The sequence below is a fragment of the Plectropomus leopardus genome, chromosome 16, assembly GCF_008729295.1.
Source record: "Plectropomus leopardus isolate mb chromosome 16, YSFRI_Pleo_2.0, whole genome shotgun sequence".
NCBI classification, from domain to species: domain Eukaryota; kingdom Metazoa; phylum Chordata; class Actinopteri; order Perciformes; family Serranidae; genus Plectropomus; species Plectropomus leopardus.
The window spans coordinates 7,416,758-7,442,998 of NC_056478.1; the positions used below are offsets into that span (position 1 = coordinate 7,416,758).

Sequence of the window (26,241 nt, forward strand, 5' to 3'; positions counted from 1 at the left end):
CGGCTCAGAGGAATAAAAACACGCTGTACTCGCCGGTTTACAACGTTTTTCTTACAACAACTTGCTGCTGAGATTTCCCAAAAATCTTCTTTTCCCTCTTTTTTGACGTGAAATCAAGTTTTTGGACGCGAATACCGGGGAGAGTTTTACGCAGGAGGGACTTCACATCTTTTGTTGTCTTCCCCCAAGCAGTTAAACAAGGAATATATTTTTCTCGCAGGGGAATTACAAGCTGAGTTACAGGCGGAATGTTTTGAAGGATTTTTCCCTGAGTGGTAATAATTAGGAGCGTGTTTCGCCGCCCTCATTGTCCTGAGCGCGCATTTCTCTCCATATGGCGGAAAACGTGCCCCGCGCCGAATAAAAGTCAAGACAGTTTGAAAAAGCTCGCGAGCTCAGTTGAACTGCTGTTCCCAAAACCCTGCACGGAAGCGGAACTGCTTCCTGTCATCTGAATTTTCTCCGGCATGGCTTCTCAGTGGAAGTAGCCTTCAAAGTGGAGGATGGCTTTTTACTTCCCCCCAGGTTACAGCCTAATCCCCCTGCATGCCTAATGGCACAGTGACAGTCAAACACTCGGCTTTCTGCAAAGGTAAGAACTCAGATGTGTTTTTCAACTCTTAAACAATCAAAGTTGACAGCTCTTCAGTCTGTCTTTTTATTTCCATCCATATTTAATGACGTTTTGCTTAATATTTGATGAACAAGGAAGTTTAACATGAGCCATCAGCTCCTGACACACTCACCATCAGTCATCTAATGGCCACATTTCCGCTCTAATTGATGATGTTTTAAGCTTTAATATTATTTAAGATGGTCCTGCATTTCGTATACTCACGTTTGCATGTGTTTGTGTGTTTATGTTTCATTAACTTATTGATTACTGGGGAAGGGAACATCATGATCTGTTCTTTGTGCCAAGGCTGAGATGATCTCTCCTCTACCTCAGCCTGCTGTCTCATCATTATAATTAACTTCCTGGAAGCCTAACAGAGCATGATGCTATGCCTTAAAAATGGGTCAAAGGTCACCATTAAAGGGGAAATGGTAATTTTTGATATAGATTCACTCATAACCGTCCACACTCTTTAAGACATACAGTATAAAATACTCTGTTGTTTCTGATGTTTTTTTCCTCACATATCATTTTTAAAACCACTTCTCCTTTATTGAAAAATCCAGAAACTGATGGGCACAAGTTGTCTCTTAAGCCGTTTTTCTCTTTCTCACCTACTGGAAATTCTCTGTTTGGTTTAGGCAACACATTTTCACTTGGTCAGCATCAAAATATGACACTCTAGGTTCCCTTCCTGCGTCAGTTTTGGGTGCTGTACAGGGACATTGTGTCAATTTACGCTCGTTACATGCACTGTGTCTTTCACAGGAAAAGTACAGTTTCTGCTTTTTAAGTGTATACGGTCATTTTTAAAAATAAACTTAAAACATAGCTAACATAAATTACATAGTAGCACACTACGTTGTTTTTAAAATAACTTGACTGACTTTCATGGGAGGAACAGTGGTCTCCGGGGTGAAAATCTGGAGGTTTCTTTTCCCCATCCACCTCCCTTCCTACCTACTGTATGAGGACTTTCTTGTTTTTACACTATGGTAGCTGCCCAGAGCATCGAATTACTGGCATGTTGTGGTATTGGCAGCTTTAAAATGAAATATCAGCATCGGCCAACAGGCTTGATTCTGCCGATATCACACACTGACTTTTTTCAATTAACAAAGTGAACATGTAGAAAAAACATCAAGTACTTTTGTTATTTAGCATAATGAATGAATACTACATACGATGAAAAACATTGTATTTTATGTCTCCATCTGCTGGTGAGACATCACAATAATACAATGTTAATTTTATTACACAGGAGACTTGGTAATCATTAAATCTGGGTGGGGAAAAAATGGATGTCAATGTCTGTGTCATCTATCGGTCAAATAAGTTGTTATATATATCAACATAATATCTAACATCGTGCATCCCTAGTCTTATACCTCCGTTAAGGGTGCGTGAGTATCTGATGCTGAGGGACCCAGCTAGTATTTTATGAGGTGGAAGTGAGACTGGATAAGTTAAGCGAAGGGGTTACGTCTGGGTAGAGCGTGCAAGAGGCAGGGCATGGTGCGGACTACAGCACGGTCACGTAGCTGGTTCGAAATTTGGTCATAAACATTTTGCCATTCCTTGAATTTGTCTGACAATTTCGACATCGGCCGTTGCTGAAGGTCTTGAATCTCGACAATTCTCCAGCAAGACATTTTTGTTCCTGTCTTCATATAAATTACGCTTCTTCTTCACCCTCGGATGTCGGATGTTTTCTTCTGGGTTTGCGCGGGCATCATGATAAAAATGTCATAATTTCGCCCACTCACTCGCTCGCTGTGAATTCTCCTGACAATTACCTGCTCTGTTCACACATTGGCTCAATCAGACATTTAGCGCACATTTGACTAGGGAGCTGGCAGGTCAAAATCTGTTATTTTCCAATTCGACTGATTCAGGCATTTGGGTTCTCACATACAGCTCCTCTGGGGAATGTCTGGATAATATCAGGTTTGCAGTGCATGTTTAAAAGGGCCATTTCTTTAAGTTTCCACATCATTCTTTACTTATGTACGTTTCACATTGGACACTGATTGGCTTCCAGCTGTGATTTTTACAAAACCGTGCTCATACGCACCTTCTGTTTTAAAGTGAGCGCACATCATGAATGTGAAAACAGCCTTCTAGAGTCACACACTGCACACACATCGTCTGCAGAGTGAAGGTCAAATGTCCAATTTAAGTCACAAGAGGCAAAAGACATTGTGGGAGGGAGGGAGGCTTGACGTGCACATTCTCTGCCTCTGGTTTTATTATCTTTAGTGTGATTTACATGTTGAAGAATTAGGAGTAAGTGTCACCTTGAGAGCTGTTTGAAGAATCGGGGTGAGTCACTGAACCAAACGGCTCTTAGTGAGGCATCTTTCGCTGCCAAACACTTTAAGCAGAAAAGCATCTGAGTTTAATTTGAGAATCATTAAGAAGTCAGGCGACATATCAGCTAATCCTCCTTCACACATATCCAGTTACTGGATAATCCTGTTTAAATACCCCTGTGGGAGGTCAGCCGTTCTTTTACTTTGACGCTCCAAAGACTCCCGGGGAGATGCGCAAGACCAAAAACAGCCACCTGATAATAATCCTGGAGACCCCCATCTGAAGAAAATATTCAGGTTTGTCTGATTTAAGAAACAATTCCAGGCTCCGCTGAGACAAATTAAATAAGAACTGTTTATGGAAAATTGAATATTTGTGAAATTAAATTACTGTGGAGAGTGGGTCTCTAGGATCCGAACAGGGACCCCGCAGAGGTCCCAGGACTCCAGTTTGGGCGCCACTGCTGCACAGCAATTGGCAGGCATGTCACTGTCAAAGGACCAAAAAAGCAGACAAAATACAGATCCCCTAATAGAAACAAGGCGCCTTTCAAAACCCAACCCATAACTCATATTTTTTTCTTATCAGCACAACTGTGTCTTTAGCTGGCGGCTACGGCTGCATGCACAGTGTACCAACCACAAACAGAATAAAATAATGGATGTAGCCACCGTCACATATCAATTTGTGGACCCCCAGTTTAAAACCTTTACTTTTGCCATATTGAATTTTTGGAGCCAAAAGTGACCAGATTTGGACAAGAGCGCGGAGTTAACCCTAAGGCTAGCTGCTAGCTTGGTTAGCATGGTGCATTTCAGGCCGTTCTCACAAACTGCATCTTTTCCTACGAAAAGTGATGGACCTTAATTGTACATATCCCACGTATTTTGAAAGGCTGTGGTCACGTGACCAATGCACTGATGGGAGACAGGCTGGGGTGGTGGATGGGTCACAAAAATCAAGACTTTGCACTGAAGATGCATGTTCATGTTTGAACTTTGAGTCATTTTAAGGTACGCCCTCTAAAAGTTAACCTCCATAAATGTGCAATTAGGACGTAGTGCCATTCTTGGGATACTAATTCATATGTTATCATAGGAATTATTTTGCCTGTATTTTTTTTAGGATATCATACAACCGGTTCTTTGAGAATAAGTTGTGAATTTATAGCTATAGTGACTGTGATAATGTAATTTTCACTGGCAAAAAATGGGCTTGAAACCATTAAAAGGTAGGAAAAAGTGACAGTTACGACTGTAGTCTGTGAATCTGGCGTTACACCATGGTTACCTTACCAACAGTGTTGCCATGGTAGCGACTTGTTAAGGGACGGCACCCATCTGTCACTGAAAGGCCAAGCCCTTAAATATGTGTAACTTTAAGTCTTATTTAAATATAAAAGCATATAAATATATATTAATTCGACCAATACAGTTGTCAAGAATCGGAAAATTAACAAGGACCAAAATAGTCTTTTGTAAAATGCTATAAATATGTTTATTTTTGTTGTTAAGTTGGGCATTTTAATGTTGGGCTTGATGGGGACTGACTCACTTTTCAAACTTCAAGTGGCCATTTGAGGAACTGCAGTTTTTGGTACTGTTTAGTACCTGCCTATGTGCTTATCTTGTAAAATAACATTACATCACACAACATAACTCCGCTGCAAACCCCACTTAGGTGGGCAGCCCGCCTTTTTAAAGAATGAATAATTTTACTTTCAAGTAGCGTCAAAGATGATGGCTAGCTAGCTGACGTTCATCCCACTTGATGCTGACGACTTATTTACTAGCTTTTCCCACCCTCTTGGCTCTTAAGATGCAGCTAACTGAAATTTAAACATTTTATTTGATAAGTATTAACCAAACAACGTGCATAATCCAATTTAGTGGGAGTTATTTCTCCCAGCAAAAAATCTTTAGGCACTTCAGACTATAGATGACCACAAATCTTCTTAATTTCCCTCTGGCAGCTTATCACACCCGCCCCCAAAACCGTATATTTATGAACGGATTCGCATGATTCTTGTGGGTCACATTTTTGTAAATTTCAGAAATCTGGATTAATCTACAATAATCACACCCCAAAGTTGGGGACAGCTCGTTCCTCAAGATGAGTGTGGGTGACTAAAAACCGGGGACTGTGAGGAGGCAGAATGAGTCATTTTGTTAGAATCAACAGGGGGATCACTCACACACACACACACACACACACACACACACACACACACACACACACACACACACACAGGCCTGGCTTGAGCATCTGATGATTCAATTCAAAACTTAATTCAATTGAGTAGAGCTGAATTTATCGCAGGAGGCAATGACACTGATTCAGTGTGAAGGATGCGAGACTTTAACAGTATGTTTCATCAAAATAATGAGGAATAAAAAACAAACAAGATGGTGAAGAGGGTGCCGTTTTTGACACTTGAGTACGTGCATCAGAAAATGTGCTGCCGAAAGGTCAGCGGGAAAACACAAAGTGACATATTCTCCAGACAGATGAGTCACCGTTGACCGCGAGTCTGTAGGAGTAAAGCAATGCACACACATACACACACACACACACACACACACACACACGCGCTTGCTGTTTATGTTTTGCTCATTCTTGATCCTCTGATAAAATAAATCTCTTTTTTCACTTTACTGTACAGTGATACAAAAAAACCAGACATGAAACACTTTTTAAAAGCTAAAAAAAAAAAAAAAAAAAAAAAATCAAATGGCACTCTGCTTCTTTTAAAGATCTTCGGTCAGGATGTATCAGACTCATGCAGAGGTCTGATTACTCGAGAGCCAGACTCGCCGGACCCAAACTTGCAGGTATCATATTAAGTTTCAGTCAATTTTGTAACTCGATTCTAATCAGTCACAGTCGAAAACAAGATGTTGAACACTGAACTAACTCAGCTCTGGAAAATGTGATAGCTGCAAATTAAAAAAAGCAATTTTCTCATGCTTTATCACAAAAGCTCCTGCACAGGTGTTTCCACTTTTCCCTGATTACTCCGTCTCAGGACCATGTGTTGACTGATTGAGCTCAACTGGCGTCTTCCTCCCTCTCCTGTGTGACATTTCACATTTGTTACAGTGCAATATGGTGATGTCATATTACTCCCAGCGTAGTTTTCACCCACCCTGAGCTTGAGAAGAGAGCTAATGGCTTGTTCAAGTAATTGCTTTTATTGCTTCTAATTTGTTAATTGTGTTCAAGTCAACATTTGAGTTGTAATTAGACTGGAAAAGTTTTTCGGATGCCAGAAAGAGCAGATACACACGGCTGCTTGATATCAGCCAAAGTCCACGTGAACACAATGTAATCAGCCAGAATAAGTGGAAACACCTGTGAGTCTGTGCAGATTAGGGTTCAGTTTAATGAGCACAGCATGCACATATACTTGTGCCAAGTTTTCACTTAGTTGTATTGACAAGTTTAGGACTGTATTTCCCAAAATATCAGGTTTAACTGTTAAAAAGTTTAAGAATAAAGCATATGCAATGCTGTCATATATGGCTGAATTCTTTTTATCTATAATGTCACCTTTTACCTGTTCGATCTGGTTTGCAGAGATTTACATTTTACAAATTTGTGAAGTTGGAAGAGTTTCTGTAAAATAAACTTTTGATTCAATTTTTTCCAAACAAAACCAAAGGAATACTTAGTTTACTCCCCCCATTATGTTAAACTTGTAAAGAAAACTTTGTTTGTCTTGCATGCCTCCAGTGAACAAACAATCCAAAAACAGGTAATGTCTTAGGAATTGAAGTCATAGGCGGCTGCGTTTAACAAAACAATATCAAAACATCTGCTCACAAACTCTCACACAACCCGTGCAGTATAATTCAATTTATCCACTCTTATGCTCAGTACTCCCCAAACAGACGGCCCTTTCAAACAGGGAACTGAACTGAATGTGAAACATATCTGTTCTCTTCAAAGCCAGACTCCATTTACAAAAACAGTCATTTTACCTCACTGAACACAAGAGCTGCTTGTGTAGCGCTGCCTCGATCAGTTCGTTCGTTAGTGTTATTGTGTGACTTTATTGTTTTAAAAGGTTAGTTCAGAATCACCAAAGTCACACAATAACACAAAAAAAACTGACCAAGGCAGCGGCAGACCAGCAGCTCCTGTGTTCAGAGAGGGAAAATGACTGTTTTTGTCAATGGAGTCTGGCTCTGCAGAGAGCAAAGATAAGTTTCACTCTTGCTTCTCAACGAATGTTCAGATATAGTTTTGCTGTTGTTAAACCTCTATGACTTCAATTTTTAAGAATTTTCTCAGTTTTTGGATTCTTTGTTCACCATGAAGGCTTGCAAAAATTGCAAATTGCAATTCCTTAGTTTTCCTTACACACAAAACTAATTAACTAACCACCCAACATCTGAATGTTTTTGAAACTATATAAGCAGTTATGGAAAGCTGACCCTAATAATCCTAATCATTAATCACAAGAGACGCTGGGCTGAGACACACTCACCACTGATCCTTGGGTTCAATCCACGATGGTGGCTCATGCTGAAACGTTTCCAGTTTAGTTACTGGGTGTAGAGCTGGTCAGGTTTCATTTCCATGCCTGTCTGAAACAGCAAACAGAATTAAACTTCTGTTAAGTAAATTCAAGTCAATTTCTGAAATGTGGGGCTTTAAAAAAAACAACAAAACAAATCAAAAACACAACAGATCTGTTGGTGCTGTAAGGCACATCATGCATGATAACGCATGTCCCAGCTTTGTGTCACATGTCATCTCATCTCTCTGTGAAGTCTTTCCGGTCACATACTGCTGATGAAGCAGAGAAATTGTCTTTGAAGGATGATACTAACAGCGGTCTTTCATGTGGCAGCCCATTACAACTGTTATTCCTGTTTACTTTAGGTTAATGGTGACAAAGCATACATCACAAGCTTATATTTGACTTTCAAGCCTCTAGGAACTTACTGCTTTCACTTCATATTAATCTCACTGAAGTAAGCAGTGGAAATTTACTTGAGGAAATTGAACATCCTGAAATGATCCCTCACAGGAAACACATTTTGTTCAAAGTTGCTTTATCGCTGTGCAGTGATGTGATTGCAGAGGGGTGAGTTTTGAGTACTCCCCTGTTTGTTTATGGAAGCTTTTGGGACATCCGCCACTCAACACTGCTGCCAAAACGCATCACGTTTATGAGCTATTTCGTCCGAAAAATAAAAAGCTGGGAGGCACAAAAAACAAACAGGGACACTGTAAAAGGGATCATGTGAACTTCCTCCATTATAAGTTGATGGTTTTGGTTGTTTTGTTTTTTTGGGGGTCGAGGGGCTAAGAGGATTTCAAACGACTGTCTCTGATTGTAACTGCATTTCCTCCCGGAGCCCATTTGGTGAAGTGATTATCTGCTGATTAATGTTAATGTAATATAAAGTGAACACAATTTGTAGTTAATGGGCTGAAACATGCAAAACAATGTAATCTTTTAACAGAGACAAAGAATCTGTCCTTAGACAGTCCACTCTCCTTTATATATTATATATATGTATTATACTATATAACACTTTATATTATCCACTCTCCTTTATATATTATATATATGTATTATACTATATAACACTTTATATTATGCCATACTTTATTGTGTACAACACTATACTATACTGTACTACATTATATATTAAGTCATATTATACTGTACTGTACTATTCTATAGTTTACTATATATTCTGTTATACTGTATTACAAATAATATTACATTATATTTTATGTTATACTATATTATACTAAATATTAGCCTATACTATGTTGTATATTATGTTATACTATACTATATTGTACTGTATATTACATAACACAATACTATATGTACTGTACTATACTACAAAATACTATAAATTATGTCATACTATACTATATTATACTATACTACACTGCACAATATCATAGTATTATTAGTATTGTTCAGTATACTAGGCTATACTATAGTTTATTTGGGTTCAATCCAAGATGGTGGCTATAGTTTATTTGACTTTACATGAAGCTGTCCAACTGACAAAGAAGACAAGAAAATGCATATTATAAGAATTAACCTAAACAAAAATACACCTATTTTTCATGTGTTTAAATTACAGATCTAAAATTTTTTTTATGCACACATAATGCTGATTAAACAACAGCATCACTACACAGGTGTGCTCTAAAATCTGCACATTTAGTTTAAGAGAAAGACATTAATTAGCCCCTCTGATCTATGGGTTTCACATGACAGGCACCACAGATATGAATTTTTTAGTCAAACGGGATTCATCCTTTAGGAGAACACTTCTCCCAAGTGTCAAACGCCATCAAAAATGAGCATTTAACCTCTCAAGTTGCTTACGACAACAAACTTCTGTGAGGTCAAGATGCTACTGAAGAAGAAAATCATACAAACGACCTTCCCTGATACGTTTGCTAAGAGTTTGTGCAGAAATTATTAAGTTGTGCAAACCAACTGTTGCATCGGCTGTCCAGGTGGCTGGTCTCAGAGATTCTTGCAGGTGGAGAGGTTGGGTGTGAAGGTCCTGAGCTGGCGTGGTTACAAATCATTATACATTGTGCGGATGGTTGGATATTCTGCCAAATTCTGAGAAACGATCTTAGAGACGGCTTACAACATGCCAATGGCCACTCCCAAAACACTTGCAGCATCTGTGACATTGTGTCACGTCATCAAACTGTACATTTCGGAGTGGCCTTTAATTGTGACAAAGGCACACCTGTGTAATGATGATGCTGTTTAATCAGCATCTTGATACGGCACACCTGTCGGCTGGATTGATTATCTTGGCGAAGGAGAAGCGCTCACTCGCAGAGATTTTGACAAGTTTGTGCACAGAATTTGAGAGAAAAAAGCCATTTGTGTGCATAGGAAAAGCTTAGTTGCTTAGTTTTTTTTTTTTTAAGGTCTGAAAAACTGGGGCAAAAACAAAACTGCAGCATTCATATTTCTGTTCAGTGTAATTCTTATCAAAAGAAATCAGTGTACGAACATGTTCTTTTCCTCCAACCCGAACTCCGTCTGTAATGATTGTTCTTGAAAGTGGTGTCAGTGTACATGTAAATGAAGTACTTAAGTTTGACCCGAGCGTTAAAACACTTGACAGTCTCTTTTTTTCAGCCTTTCAAGTTAAAAGCGGTGTCAAGAACAGGTTGTACAGACGTCACATAGTCTTCAGTGCATTTTCTTCTTACTCATGCAGGTAATTTCCATCAGTCTTTCAAAGAGAAAAGAAGGTAAACAACCTCTCTATATTCTGAACATTTGCCAAAACTCAAACTTGGCCATGATACTCAAAAAAATAGTCCTTCCATGTTTGACTCCCAGCTCCGTGATATTATGACAGGTGACCTTAACGGCAGCAGCAGGAGGGGGGGGGGGGTTGACTGTCTCTCCATTTAAATCCAGCTCAGTGGGGAAAAACAGCCGTTGGTTTCTACATTCATTAGAGCAATTTGGCCTCGGTTAACCTCGCCAGAGCAGTTTATGACACACAAACAAAAACACACTGTGGCTATAATAGGAGACATAATGGATGATCACTTTTCTCCCCCTACCACGCTTCATTTTCATCCTGTCCTTGCTGCTTTCCTACTTTGTGTCCATAATAGATGCCTGTTTCCATGCCATACGGTTCACTGAGGTGAGTCATTCGAGACAAACTTTTCTCAGCGTGCTTCTGGAGTCGAAAAAGTCTCTGGAGTTTGTTACATGTAGATCAAAGCACCTTCTGTTTTCTCTGTCTCCCTGTCTTCCCCCTCTGGCTGTCTTCCTCTGGTCCTGATTTCTCTTTTATCCCCCACGCCTTACTCCTGCTCTTTTTGTCTTTCCGTCCCACCTGTCCTGTTCTCTTTCCTCTAACACACTCTCCATCGTTTTCTCTCCTGACGTGTGGGGAGAGTTGCGCAGCTTCAGCACAGGTTGATAAACAAGATGCAATTAAATAAGTATTTCACTGCTGTGCAGCAACCTTTTAATTAAACTAGGATGTCTATGCAGCAGAAAGACACAAAAACCTTAGAACTTTGTGCTACAAAAACGGAGAAAAAAGACACATTTGCTCAAGAGGAAGAAAACCTGCAGCTAAGAGAACACACAGTGCAGCACCAGAATATTTAACACTTTCACTGATCGCTGACGTATGCTGCATTCAAATGGATCTCATATTTACGACATGGGAAGCTGTGTACACGACATGCTTGGCGTTCAAGTGGTTAAGTCCGAGAGCACCACTGCTAGGCAACTGCAACACAGACGCTACTGTTGGCGTCTAGAGACCACCGAGGCTAATAATTTAGAAAGCTAGCAAGAAAGTCACATAAGAGGAAAAAGACGAGGCCATTAGGAATATCAGCGTTTTCCTCAGACATATAACTTATGTGGAACAACTTTATGTAACTAAAATTACAATATATTAACTTACCATCTGCAGAAAAATTAGAGCCCATGGCAGCAAACATGTCACAACTCCTGACCTCAGATCATCCACAAACTTTTTACTAATGAGGTTGTAAATGTGACATGAGGACGTCCTTCTAAACGGACTCTTCTGGTGGTAACAGTAAACACAACCTCATTTGAACGCAGCAGTTATGCAAACTCGTACGTGCAAAACAATGTTGGCCAGCTGGCAAGAAATGATCTTGTGCTACACTTTAAGAGTGAGCTAAAATATGTTGATAAAAACATTTGGGGTGATAAATAGGCAACTAAGTAACAGAACCGTGGTTTATATTTGACCAGCGCTGCTTCGTTTTACGGTTTGATCTGTTTTATTCTGATTTGTCTTCACTGTATGGTGCACACTTCTGCTCACAAACTCTCACTATTGCAACTAAACGGGGCACTCAAATGTGCATCCAGGCTCTGGTTAGATGGAGGGAAGTTTACCACGATTCATTTACACATACTACTCACAGTATCACCTTAACCCTTTGAAACTTGAGCAAATTGGTCTTTTTTTTTTTTTTTTTTTTTACAAAAAAACATGAGGAAATGACAATGAGAAACTTCAGAAGAAATGACCCCAAAATAGTAAAAAATATATGACATAATAAAAAATAAAAAATGTAAAAAAGTACAAGAAAATTACCTGAAAATTTGAACAAAAAAACATTAAGAATTTTAAAAACAAACACTGATGAAAATGACTTAAAATATGCATAATAATAATAATCATCATCATTCAATAACATTAAAATTAAATATATATTTATGATCCTTTATTTTTTTGGAAATTTTCCCCTAAATCTACTAACTTCCTGCAATTTGCTGAAATTGCTCATTTCCTTTCAACCCCATGTTTTCAAAATAAAGCAAACCAATTTTCTCGGGGTTTGAAAATTTTAATACCTATGAAGATTTCAGAACGCAGCACAAAAGAATTGACAACACCCTGATGCTAACACATAAATGTTGAGAAGTTTTTTTTAGCAAGCACCTTTCATACCAAACTGCTCCTCCCTCTTCATCCCTGAAGTCTCCTTTTCACCACCTCCTCTTCTCATTTCCTCCCACCTGCCACCAACCCCCATTTCTACTCCAGCATCCTTTGTTGTCTCCTCCTTTCCTCCCCCTCTCTCAATCACGCCTCTGAAACTGATGGAAAGGTGGAGTGAAATCATTCCCAGCAATGCGCTTCTTCTTTTTTTTTGCCGAAAATAAAAACGTAAATCAAAATGACACACAGGAAGTGCACCTTTGTTAAAGTGATTTAGTGTTAACGTGGTAAACCTGTCATTCCTGTGCACACAGCTGATAGTTGCTATAGAAACGTGTCACCTAGCAGCAGCACATGTAGTTGCTATAGGGACAACACATCACGTGACGTCTCCTATAGATAATGTAGATAACATTACGGAGGAAGTGTTACAATGTAGAGGGGGAAACCTCTGCTCTATGAAGACATGACGTGACTGATGTACGAGTGTCTGTCAATGTTTGAATGTCTCCAGCAGCAGAATAAATCTGCTCCCTGAGGGGTACATTAAATCATATCAGTAGCTTTCTTGCCTTACTGTGAGCATGCACAAACAGCGGGAGCAATTTAGACATTATTCAGGTGATCACACCGAGGCTAATTTATGATTCATTAAACACTAATTTAGGAAATTTATTGTGGCAGTAAAGTGGAAAATGGAGCCATGGGTTTCGAATTATTTATAAATTGTATCTGATAACAGGTGGAAAAACATTATTATTCATACAGTGTGGGAATGATCCTTGTGTGATTAATTCACCAAAAAAACAATGTTGTTGCAGAAAGCAAATTTCACTCTCTGAAAATATAACAAAAGGCCTTTTTAATTCATTTATTACAATTGGGAAAAATACAACAACCTGCTCATAGATATGCAGATACAGCGTACAGGGAAACCTCGAGGTAGCAGCGTCATCATAGTATACAGTAACTGCCTGCCAGTGGTGGTAAGAATTTCAAGTCACCTTTTGTACATACATTTTGTGTTCTTTATATATATTTTTTTACATTTTATATTTTTAAACTGCTTCTATATATATTATTTTTTTTATCTTATGTCCTATTCTATTTAAATTCACTATTTTTATTCTTCCTTTATGTTAATTGTTTTGCACCAAAACACCAAGTCACATTCCTTGTACATGTAAATGAACTTGGCAATAAAACTGAAGTCTGATTCTGATTTTTTGATTACTTCATCATTATATCCTATTAGGCATATGTGTAAAAATGCATAACTGTCATAGTTAGGGCAGGAATTCTTGAGTCATGACCAAAAACAGGTCACAGCGACCTTGACCTTTGACCACCAAATTCTCATCGGTCATCCTTGACTCAGAGTGGACAGATGTGTCATTCATGACAATGAGATGGATGCAAACATAAAACAAACATAAGAAGTACTTTTAGTCCGAAAAAGAGTAGGAGGTTGTGTAAAAAATCTAAAAAAAATCTTTTCTGTATTGATTCCAATTTATTGAATGTACCACCTGAGCTAGCACACTACCAAATGGTTTTCCAGTGAACCCTTGCAATATACACGTAGATGCATGTTGTAGTATTTTTTTCCATTGTGTCATAGAGCCTCCAGAATAATAAAATGTGTTAAAAATGGTCATTGTTCCCCTTTAAAAACTATTTCTTCATAATTATTCTCCATGCAAAAAATAGGTTTACATACATTATAAACAAACTGCTCACAGCAGCTGACTGGGTGTTCAGTGCTGAGCTCAATTACTGTATATTAACTTGTCGCTTCATGTGGTCACTGCACACATCCGACACGTTCTCCGCAGCAGAGAGCCGTGTTGTGCCAGGGCCTGAGTGGTCTCTCATTAGGCTGCTGTTGTGTCTGTTTGTCTGCAGCTTGTTTCCTACTCCTTCCTTGTTAAAACTACAGATGCACTTGGCTTGTTTCTCTAACTCTGTCCTGTCATCACTGTCAGAAAAAGCACTTCGCTCTCCTTTATTATCGGCCTCTCTTTCTTCTCACTGTCCGCTTCAAAACAGTGTTTTACCATTCTTCTTTAGTGTTCGGCTTTTTGCACAGGCTTTTAGTTTCCGGACGTGACTCAGTGTTGTAACCAGGTAGGTGAGCAGACGTAAAGAAGTGCTTCTACACCCCCCTTCTCCTGCTGTTCCTGTATTGTCACCTTTTCTCTTATTCTTTGCCTTCCCTGCTCTATTTCATCCATCCTCTTCTCCGTCTCAGTAAACGGAGGAAATCTCCCCCCCTGCTTTTGAAACATTGTGTGGGTTCCTCTTTGACGCACAACAAGGAGCCAAAGGAGAGAATCAAGTAGAGAGAAAGAGAGAGAGAGAGGCAGAGCGAGAGGAAGTGCCGAAAAACCCGAGAAATGAGGCTGGTTGTGTTTGTCCTTGTGTGATTCACCATCTGTGGTGAAGCTCTTTCCTACAGCAGTATTACCAACAAGATGATTGACATGAAAAATACATTAAGATGTGAGAAGGAGAAAGGAGGGTAGGAGGAGAGAACGTCTGGTCCTGTGTGTGATTCACAGCCACTTAGAATACTAAAAGCTTTGTCTGATTCTGAATCTTAGAGCAGATCTTATTGCTTTTGAGATACGTAGAGGAAGGCAGGAAGAGAGGAAGAGGGAAGTGACCAAATAAAAGTAAATAAAAATTAGAGACAAATTAAAAATAGATCTGAGGGGACAGAGGGTAGGGGGAGGAGAAAGACAAACGAGAGAGATACGATGAGAAAGTCAGCTTGGGTGGGGTAAAGGAGGGAAAAATTATTCAGGGTCACAACCAGAATGCATTAGCACACAGACTGAGGGTGAAGATGGAAGAGAGAGAGAGAGATTTACAGATAGTGTGTTCTTGGAGTAAGAAAGAGAGACGCGAGGAGGTAGAGAGAAATTAAAAAATAGATAGAAGAAGGTCATGGGTGTGTTCCTGTTCCCATGCTAAATCTGTTTTATCCTCTTAAATACACAGATGTGCACACATACACACAGACGTGCACACAGTGCAGAAAATTACTGCTGATAAAAAATAAATATTACCAAAGTCATATTAAAGAAATACAGAAGAAATTAGATCATAATTAGGGCTTGGCGATATGGCTAAAAGGTTTAAAGGCTGATTTTTGCACCTGAGTGAAAGTTGGGAAATTTAGAGGGTTAATTGTGGTTTAAACTATAATTTATTGTCAGAAAATGACAATAATTTGTCAAACACACATTTCACAGATCCGAGGTATATTCAAAACAGTTATAATCAAATTATTGTAAATTAATAAAACAATAAATACAAAGAAATCCGATTCTGGTTAGCTGCATGTCAAACTATTTGTGCAGACTATTTAAAACATTTTGTGAGTGTTTTAGCTGAAAATGTTAACAAAATATACAGATAAAACCCAACTGTATCAAATATGATATTTTTTTTTACCACATCCTTAATATCGATACTGCAAGAATATTGTTGGGTTGACTAGTGCACTCACAAAACATTTACATAGTGAGATTTTCGATAAATAATCATCAGTAATGTGGATAAAATGACTAAGTGGTTAACGGCAAATAATAGAAAAGTTAGAGCAGTCTGGTATGTTCAGAAAATGACATCACTTTACTTTAATGCAAACTTAAAAACCAGGACAAGACAACACTTACGATATTACGATATCCGAAACCAAAGACGATATCTAGTCTCACGATACCGATATAATATCAATATATCACCCGGCCCTGATCATAACTGCATTTGAAGTCAGAATAATGCATCACAGTCACAACAAAGTTGCATTCTAACTAATGATAATGCATCATATTAGCTGATTGGGATCGGCTATATTGCGCTGAGCCGGTGCTTTGTTTTACGTCAGCTGTCACGCAGGTGTTTGTACTGGTGCAGATTTCATGCACAGCGACGTAAAGTGCAGCCGTCATTAACTCCATCTCTCCTCCACTCTAGACCCCAACTGCCAAACACTCAAACTCGCCATAAATTGCAGCAAACTGCAATGTTTTTGTTATTTACCAAAGTTATGAGCACTCACTTCAGCTCAGTGCGGCCCCGCCGTCACTGGCACACGGCGTTTCACTGCAGGTCAGCAGAGTAATCGTGTGCACACCCAGTATGTTTTGAGGCCAGATGCCAGATAAAACCTCATATTATCGGAACAAAGAGAATAAATATCCGCACACGGAGTACAGCTCCAAATATTTAATTGACTACAACAGATATAACATTTCAACCCAACAGGGTCTTCATCAGGCAAATGGGCTGAAATATTGGGAGCTGTACTCCAATGTGCGGTTATTTTCTCTTTATTTCACTGCAGGTGCAATAAAAGCCCCCGCAAGCAACAAGCCAGTATGATTTTTTTATTAATGTAATCCACGCAGAAGATACATAAAACATAATAAACAATAGAATATAAGTCAGGTAACAAAGGCTACATTAAAGCAGCAGTGGAAAATAATCTCTTAAAGGGACAGAGAGATTCCCTCGAGGAAATCGAGGGTTTGTCATTTTTATGCTTTGTTATTATGCAATTTTTTTAAAATAAAAAAAATTACATTCTGATAATTCCTCATAATCCTCATAATCACAGTCTGACTGAAAATAATGCATCATAAATGCAATACATAATCAATAAAGATGAACTCAGAACCACTTTGCTACTTACTCCTTGACTCACTTTTTTTGTAATTTAAAAAACAGTCAAGCTATTATTAATCTAAATTCTAATTTTGCTGACCCTCCTGAGTCTCATAACCCACAATAATGCTGATAATTAGCATAATTTTTATCGCTCTTTGGCAGCTTTCTATGACCATGCAAGAAGGCTTAACAGCACTACAGCGTGTGTATGTCAGGGGACGCATGAGTATGTTAAATCTGAAAGGAAGCAAGAAATGATGTAAACATTTTAAATATTAAATTAAATATTTCAGCACCAGTAAAACTCAGTGGTCCTCAAGCTGAGGTGGTGATTCAAACTATCATACGAATGTCCGCTGGTGATCCTGCTGAACGGCACCTCAACTGCTGGGCATCTCTGTGGTGACATACACTTTCATATTTTCACCCAGAATTTGTAAAGCAGAATCTGTTATCCATCAACCAGAGTCAATCTGTAGTAACTTTGCCAGAATCTGACCTGACGGGGGTTATCTGAAATTTCCGTCCACCTTTGTTATTCAACATCAAATTCAGTCAATCCTCTTAGTGCTCAACAGGACAATGCTAATGTTCATGTGAGCCCAGATTAACAGGCATTTAAAAAACCAAATGAAAGCTCCCAGAATAAGTCTGTTTGTTTTAAACCCTCTTCCCTTTAATAACTATTAATAGACATCCGAGCAGCTGGTGAGTAGAAAGATTATGATTCATTTGAATATTATGTCATAATTGCAGTACTGTATTTCCAGTTTTATAACTGCAACATAAATATCGACAACAATGCCAGCAAAAAAAAAAAAAACCCACAAATGACGGATATAGATTAAAATAACTAAAAACTATCCAAGAGTGAAAGAAAAACAAGCCATGTGTTCCTCTCTCTATCTTGTTTTCCGAGTGACACACACACAAACACACACTGAAAGAATACAGTAAACAAACATCTTGCAGGGGTATATGTACGCCCATGCACACACACATACACACACCCTGTCCATGTTGTCCCGAAGGCTGAGAGCCAACAACGAAAACATCACCAGCCATCAGAGGAGACTGTGTTCATGTTGTGTGTGCTTACATCTGTATCACTGCTCGGCTGTAAACAGCATTTCTTGAACTTGGAAAGACACTGAAAGTCTGACACACGTTCCCTGTAACAGTGTGTAAAAAAAAAAAAAAAAAAGAAAATACAGAAAAAAAGAAACTGTCACCCGCAGCTTTTCAAGAGTCACTGCTGTACGTTAGATAACACTCGCTGAAAGAAGACAAATACAGCTGTGAACCCTGGAACTGGTTCAATCTGCTTGATTGTGAGAGATGCTGCACTCTGAATACTAAGCGCCTCACACATCCTGCTGCATAAACAGGGAGTCTGGAAGACTTCGGCTGAGCAGAAACACGTACATTCGTCCTTAAAACTGTTTTCAAATATGGTTGTCTGTGAGGTTTTTTCCTTCATGTGAATGTATGTGCATCTGTGCCTCTACCAAATGTTTGCAGTTGTTTTTCTTTTCAGTTTACATCTTTTTGAGTGTGTGTACAAAGAGACCAAACAAACTGGCAGGAAAAACTCTGCACCAGCGGCTGTGGAATTACGTGGCAGTACAAACATGCACACAGCAGGTGCATAAAGTGTTAAACTCGTTACTAATTATTCATTTTAAGTCAGGATGGGAAAGTCCTGAGTCAAGTCCCAAGTCCTAAACTTCGAGTTTTGAATCCTAAATAAATAATTGAGTCTTAATGAATTTGCATTTAGTTGTTGAATCAAGTTTGTTTGAAAAGTTTCTTATCTGTTAAACTCATATTGGCTAATTATTAACCATTAACTATATTAATATTCATCTGTTCTTTTTGCAGCTTTACAGTGTTGGAAGTTGTTGCGACTACGTCTGTCATTTTTGACCCACATGTTTTGCATAATGCAGTTTGTTTTTTTTGTTGACCACTGCATAGATTTTGGACATGGACGGATTTATCTTTGGTATCATTCTTACCAACAAGTGCTGTGTTTATAACATTGTATTTCTTCATGTTAGTTCTTCAAGGTTCACCTGCAATTTGACTGGATGCTGTTGAATCAGTTTGAGTGGATTTAGGGAATTAAGAATCGGCTTACTGGGAATGAACGGCTTTGACAGTTGATTTGGGAAATAAAAGGAAATGTATTAATTCGTGGCACATTTTAAATAACATACTTTTTAATCTTTGGGTTTGGGGGAAAGTATAAAGTACTTTAGAGTCAAAAGGTTCGATGAAGTCACCAGTGAGTAGTGTTTAAGTCCAAGTCAAGCTGTCTTTTTGACTTTGTCAGGTCGAGTCTAAAGTCATCAGATTTGTGACTCGAGTGTAACTCATGTTACTCAGGTGCACACCTGTGATCCTTTTTCGTGCATGTGTATCTGCAGGTTAAGTATGACTGCAGCAGCAGGAGTGCTAACAGGCTTGGCTAAGCTAAAACGCCAGGACTCCACCCGCTCTCAGCACCGGCCTTTCCCTACATCGCCAGGCCAGGGAAACTCCGCCCCAGAAACTGTGCCCAGGTAATTCTCTTACTCTTCTTTTCAGAAATTAAAATTAAAACGAGTACTCGGACCAGGTTTGCAAATCTACTTTGGGCGACAGGAAACTAGCAGTTTAATTTCTTTGTGATTCATGAGCAACACTGTTTTTTTGTTGGTTTTTTTTGCTTTTTACAAATGCCAGCTCTGACTGTCTGACAAAAATAAGTATGAGGTGTTACAGCTATCCATTTTTTGTAAGATGGCAGTAATGATGTCACTAAATCTATGTCTCCAAAACTTTAATTTCTGTTTTCTTTCCATACTTTTTATTTAGAAAGCGAAAACGGCGTGCCGATGTTGTGGTAGTGCGCGGGAGGCTACGCCTCTACTCCGCCTCTGGGTTTTTCCTCCTCTTGGGACTGGTCATTTTGGCCGTAGGGATCGGCATGGCGACGCTTGGTTACTGGCCGCACAGTGAAACCAAGCCCTCGGCCAGATCGCCGACTGGAGGAGGCTCTAAGACAACAACTGCCGGAGGAGAAGGAAATGGAGATAAGCTGGCCGTCACAGACACGGACGTGGCTAACTCCAGCACGGGTCATAACGTGCAGGGTAAGCGAGCGAAGGAATGAAGAGTTAACTAAGGTTGTTTAACCCTTGAAGCAAATTGTATTTATATCTTGGCAACAAATCTCCCTTAAATTGCAAGAAATTAGTAAAAGGTGACAAATATTTTCATATATAGATATATATTTTTTATACTTTGTTGCTGTTTTTTGGGCCATGTTTTCTTGAGTTTTTGAGAGAAACCAAAAAAAACAATTTGCTCAGGTTTTACAAGGTTATGAGATTTGGGTCTGAAAGTTGATTTTTCTGAAAATGTCTCCGCAACCCAAACATGAAATACTTTGTAACCTCTGTGTGCTCTGCATGTAGGTGCGCCCTCTAAGCAGACCAGGGGTCTTCTGACACGGTTCCTGGAACAGCACCGTCACTCTGAGAGGATGAAGATGTTCGGACCTTTCACCATGGGCATTGGGATTTTCATTTTCATCTGTGCTAATGCCATTCTTCATGAAAACAGAGACAGAGAAACTAAGGTAGGACCATGAACTGTATAAAAACATGGATGTAGTCTTGACTCTTGTTGGGATGAAGGGGTACGGATAAGTGTTAGGGTTACATGGTCCAAATGTAGATTTTTTTTATAGGTAAACTGAGTTTTATGAGGAATCATTGGTAACATGGGCAAAAACAGCCCCACAAATGTATTTTCTTCCTCAACAAAAACATTATATTATTTTAGTTTAATGTCATTTCAGTGTACTATCATCCTTTTCTTTATAACTGATTGCTGATTTGTGCAGAATGCACGTGCATGTTTGCTGTAGTCTTTCCGACATGTTTAAATGCAACCTTATTGGTGAGACACAAACGGCGTCAGGCACCACAACAGTCCACAGTTCTTTGATATCAGTTTAAAGAGTCTGGGCCTTAAAAACATATAAACAAAAATTAACCTCCTACAGTTGTCATGAATGGGTTAATAACTTATTTCTGCTGTTAAGTTTGGCATTTTAACATGTGGATCTATGAGGATTGACTCACTTTTGGAGCTTCAAGTGGTCATTTGAGAAACTGCAACTTTTGACAGTTTTTTCAGCCTGCCTGGATCTTATAGCACCGTTGGTTGCCAGCTGGATACGAGTGAAATAAGCAAATCCACATACGCACACACATATACTAGGACATGCATTATTGTCTACCTGACTCCAGAGAAATTAAATACTAGAACTGCCACTGGATTGTGAGGCTCTACCTGCTATTCAACAAGCTGTAACAAGAAATACAAACAGAACTGATATTACCTTTCAAGGTCCAAAATACTGATTTGTGCAGAGACTGGTTGTACCAAAGGTTACAAAGGACAATTTCAAACAGATTTTTCAATTCTAAAACACAATACCCGAGTCAATAGATTGTGTAGTTAATATTCCTCCTCAATTCTGTGTTCTCATTTCAGTACTTCCTCCAGTCCCTACAAAATGAGGGGCAAGCACAGTGCAGTCATCCATATTCATCACCTCTACATAACTAACATGCAAATCATATTTCTGCCAACCTTGTTCCATCCCTATCTCTGCAATTTTCCTCTGATCACATTTTCTCTGCCTGCATGCCCTCTCTTCCCCTTCCTTGATTCGATTAATCCTCCCTTCCCCCCTTCCAGGTAATCCATGTGAGAGACATGAACTCCAAGGTCACAAATATCACACATACGACTACAACTATGGAATAATTTGTTATAATTAGGGTTTCCATGGACATGAAAAACCTGGAAAAGTCCTGAAATTTCAGTCTTATTTTCCAGGCCTAGAAAAATCACAGAACTAGTTATAATCAAATGTGCTGTGGAGATGTGTTGTGTGTAAAAAATTAAATGACATTAATGTAACATAACAGTGAATTTATTTTCTGTAGCTGACGAAGTAACAGCTTTTTTGTGTCAACGTGTGACGTTTGCGTTGTTATTGTTTATGTTTGTTTATTTGTTTATCACAAAAGTTTCTTCATTTTCTCCCCACATTCTGTCTCTCCCTTCACATCTGCCCACGAGGCACGACAAATACATTTTTAAAACCTTTTGGCTTTAGGGGAGGGGCCGAAACTTTAAGAGGCACTGTTTTGTTTTTGTTTTGTTTTTTTTGCCTTCCTAACCTAGACCCCGTGAGTTTGGAGGACATGTTGTTTTTAAAAAATGTCAATTGGCAAAATGGCAATTTTTTCTTCTCCTGTTTTTAAATATATATATATATTTTTATGACATTGTTTTGGCAATTTTTATAGAAACATAAACAAATATAGGCTTTTTTTTAATCTTGAAATGTATTTTAAAGAAAACAAAAGGTTTGGATGCCATATTTTCTTTTTTTAAAATCAGCAATTTTTTCTTCTTAGAAAAAAAGAAATTGGCGATTTTATTTAATTTTATTATTATTATTTTTTCAAGAAAATCTTTTTGGAAGGCATGTTTTTTTAACAGGCATGTTTGTTTATTACCCAAAATGAAACCATTTATCACAGCCAACTTGGATTATCAAATTTCTAACTGTCCTTGAACACATCACGGGAGACATTGAAATTATATTTGAATAGAGTTTGAATCTTATATATCTGAAAAACACTGAGAAAGTGGGGCAAGAAAAAAAATATATTTTGGGCCCTTGAGAAGTCATGGAAAAGTTTACCACTAACAATATTTTTCTGTTCTGCACTAGATAATCCACATGAGAGACATGTATTCCACCGTCATCGACATCCATCGCCTCAGGCAGAGGGAGCAAAAACAACACCATCACCGCAACAGCACCTATGCAAGAGAAGTTGGGGATCTTCGAGCCTTTGGAGCTGATAACGCAGCGCGCAGGGCCAGCAACTCCCTTCTGGCGTTCTCCTCTCGAACTGGAGGCGGCGCTGGAGGGGGAGGGTCTACAGAGGAAGAGGAGGTGCTGCTCGGGGATGAGGAGTTTCACAGACAGAGGGCGCAGGCTAAGTTGGATTGTAGCTTTGCGGGGCTGCTGGCGCCGCTCTATAAGGATCGGCCCTTTGGTGGCCCGGGGTTGGCTCGCTCGGATTCGGTACGCCACCAGTGGTCGGTGGACGTAGACGGGGAGAAGGGAGGACATCATGCACGCTCCATTGTCTCATCCTCCATCTCTGCATTTACTCTCCCAGTTATAAAACTCAACAACTGTGTTATTGACGAACCGGAGATGGAGGCAATTACTGAGGAGGAGAGAGGAGGCGAGCGGAGAGACGGAGAGAGGTCACAGCCTCTGAGCTCCATGGAGTCTCTGGTGGTTCCAGTAGCATCCGTTGCCAAGGCCTCCAAACCGCCGGGCCTACACCGGAGTAACTCCGCCTCCTCCTCCTCGCACTGCTCCTCTGTTTCCTCTTGCACCATCTCCCCTGCTCCCTCCTCTACCTCAGGCTGCTGGCTATCACCAGGAGCAGCGAGGAGTGATTTTGGCTCCAACTCCTCTCTGCACATGCTCAGCAGCCACTCCAAATCTCTGGACCTGGAGCGAAGGCCGAGCATGCTCAGCGTGCACCCGGAGCAGCGGAAGCACCCCAGTTGGCCCCGCCTCGACCGTAGCAACAGTAGCCGTAGTAACAGTGGCACCCGGGGCAGCAGTAAAGGCTACGTGCGGCTGGAGGACAGGGAGGACCAAGGAGAGCGGCTGTTAGACGCGACAGTGAGACGCGAATACAGCAGGCGGGAGAAGCTGCTAATGATTTCGAGGTCGCATAACAATCTGAGTTTTGAGCACGATGAGTTTAACAGCAGCACGCTGAAGAGAGGCAGCTCTGAGACTCGATTCTGAGGACGCTGACCTAAACGTTGAAGACAGTTCTGTCCTGTTCTGTCGACTGCTCTCCGGACTGTGTACAGTGAGTCCGTGTCAGTTGGAAACTGACGAGTTTAACAGCTGCACCCTGGAGAGAGGAAACTCAAACGCAGTTTCAAGGACTCTTTTCTTGAACAGCAGACTGGAGAGCAGTGAGTTATGGACCATCTTAGCAGTAGAGGGTTCAGGCTTCACGTCTGCTGAACGCCTACTGTACCAGGTCCAGAGGTGCTGGTGTGTATCTGACCCTGACCTTTGACCTCTGTGGAGGGAAGAAATGTAAAAGTTCCATACAGGGAAAAATAAAAATAAATAAAACTACATCATCACACCTCTTCCTAACTTACAGAAAGTGAGTGAACTCTGGCAGATGGCACGTTAAAAATGTCCAGATATAATTAGAGCCATGTCATAGTGCGAGTTGGGGATGAGATTTGTTTTTTGGCATTGCTGTGATTGTGAAGTTAATTATTCATAACTAACAAAATTTTCCTAAGTTTTAAACATTTCCTCAAACTTGTATGAGAGTGTCTTCATCCATGTTGAATGCTGACAGGAGGGAAAATGGAAATGGAAACGTCAAAGACGTCAGCGTCAATACTGTCTATAGACTGTATATAAAAATGGTAGGGCTGTACTCTACTCAAAATTGTGCAAGTCGATTCAGATTTGGCCCGTCAATACAAATATTCAACAATTCATTCTGTTTTCCATAAGTTTTAGGATTTAAAGCTTAAACGGGCTCTGCGGGACATTCAGTGTGACAAATCATAAAGTAGAATATAGGCTAACGGCACTGATCGCAAATGTACAACAAATATTTTTGCTGACACGAGATATCAATAAAAGCCAGAGACTGTATCATGATAAGTTGCCGTGAGCTGTAAATTCAGCACTTCCTCACCTTACGGTGCAGTTTCTCTCCCTCTGTGCTGCTGACTGCACATCTGCAGCTGCAAAGACTAGTGTGAAAGTCAAGAGAACTCACTCCACAGCAAATCTGGAGACCAAATCGTTCCCAAAAATGCACTGCAAAGAAAAAAAGACTCGACTTGAAGAAATCTCAGTCGACTGCAGGTCTCTGACTGATGATTCCAGTCTCCAACTTTCAAGGGGCAGCTCTAAAAGACAGTATATCTTATATATAACCAGCCCAGTCGCCAGTAGAAGATTCTGCAAACCACACATACGTTACATTTGTATGTTTTATACATATCATATCAACTTTGTTATCGGGGGGGGGGTGTGTTGGATGGTGTAAAAGCTGGGCAAGATGGCTGCCTTGTTTTTTCACTAGCAAGAACACTGAGTTTTTTGAGTCGTAAACCAACCCTACAGTGTTTTTTAGCAACACAACTTGTTTGTAGTGGTGTTTTGCCCCTAAACCTTGTTGTTTAGCAACAAATGTGTTGCGATTATGCAGGTAGACATGATCTTTTCCTACCCATAACCACATGGTTTTGTACCTAAACATAACCACATATTAACCACAGCATTGTCAGAAACAAAATCATGTATATATTTCATATGTGGGGTTTACAGAAAGGCGCAATACCAACGTTTATTCTGGTGACTGGGTTGAAAAAACTATAAGATTTGGACCAATGAAAATAGTCTACAAGATGCGCAAAACTTTGTAAAAGTAGAGCCAAGGTGAGCAAACAAACGGTTCACTCGATTGCATCACGTTAGGATCACGTCCAGTAAGGAAGAGGTGTCAATGTACTTTATGAAAAAATTAGTTTTAATTACGTTTTAAGGATTTCAATCCTGATATCACACCTTAGGATCAATACTGTTTTAGTTTGACATTTGTTTTTCCTTAAGCGTTAAAAGGGTTCATTCTTGCAGCTTTTGGTGAACTCAAGGACACTGGAGGCACTTTGAGCCTCAGCAGGTGGCCGTGACACAAAGGCAGGTCTTTTGTAATAAGCCTGACCAGTTTAATATCAGTTTAGAAGAAGCTCTAGTAATATGTCTGATCTTTGCTTGAATTGAACCGTTGAAAGCAAGGTTGGAAAGTGCTTAATAAGGTTGTATAGAGACACTGAAGCTGATAATGATCATTTTCAAAGGATCTTACGGTCCTGACACAAAGATAGTGAACTAAACTCATTCAGAATCAGCTTAAAGCGGGGTGTAAACCTTTGTGAGGACACGTGGTGGCGTACCGCAGTGATGAGGCTCTAACGTACAAAAGACGTAGATATTAGTAGTATTTGTTTTCAAGGTGGTTT

General features: G+C 39.6%; 1 protein-coding gene across 1 annotated transcript; it reads left to right on the forward strand.

The window, feature by feature from the left end:
* Positions 1 to 24,874, forward strand: tmem200a (transmembrane protein 200A). Its single transcript, XM_042502968.1, has 5 exons — positions 1 to 592; positions 19,500 to 19,634; positions 19,930 to 20,207; positions 20,532 to 20,695; positions 22,874 to 24,874. Exons 2-5 carry the CDS (start codon positions 19,507 to 19,509, stop codon positions 23,978 to 23,980), a joined length of 1,677 nt encoding a protein of 558 aa, XP_042358902.1. The 5' UTR covers positions 1 to 592; positions 19,500 to 19,506; the 3' UTR covers positions 23,981 to 24,874.
* The last annotated feature ends 1,367 nt before the right edge of the window (positions 24,875 to 26,241 follow it).

What these genes read in the sequence shown, in the direction of transcription:
- tmem200a (XM_042502968.1), top strand. Translation starts at nt 19,507, where the DNA reads ATGACTGCAGCAGCAGGAGTGCTAACAGGCTTGGCTAAGCTAAAACGC. An exon ending in CACGGGTCATAACGTGCAGG is followed by an intron (nt 20,208 to 20,531) that starts GTAAGCGAGCGA and finishes CTCTGCATGTAG; the next exon opens with GTGCGCCCTCTAAGCAGACC. An exon ending in ACAGAGACAGAGAAACTAAG is followed by an intron (nt 20,696 to 22,873) that starts GTAGGACCATGA and finishes GTTCTGCACTAG; the next exon opens with ATAATCCACATGAGAGACAT.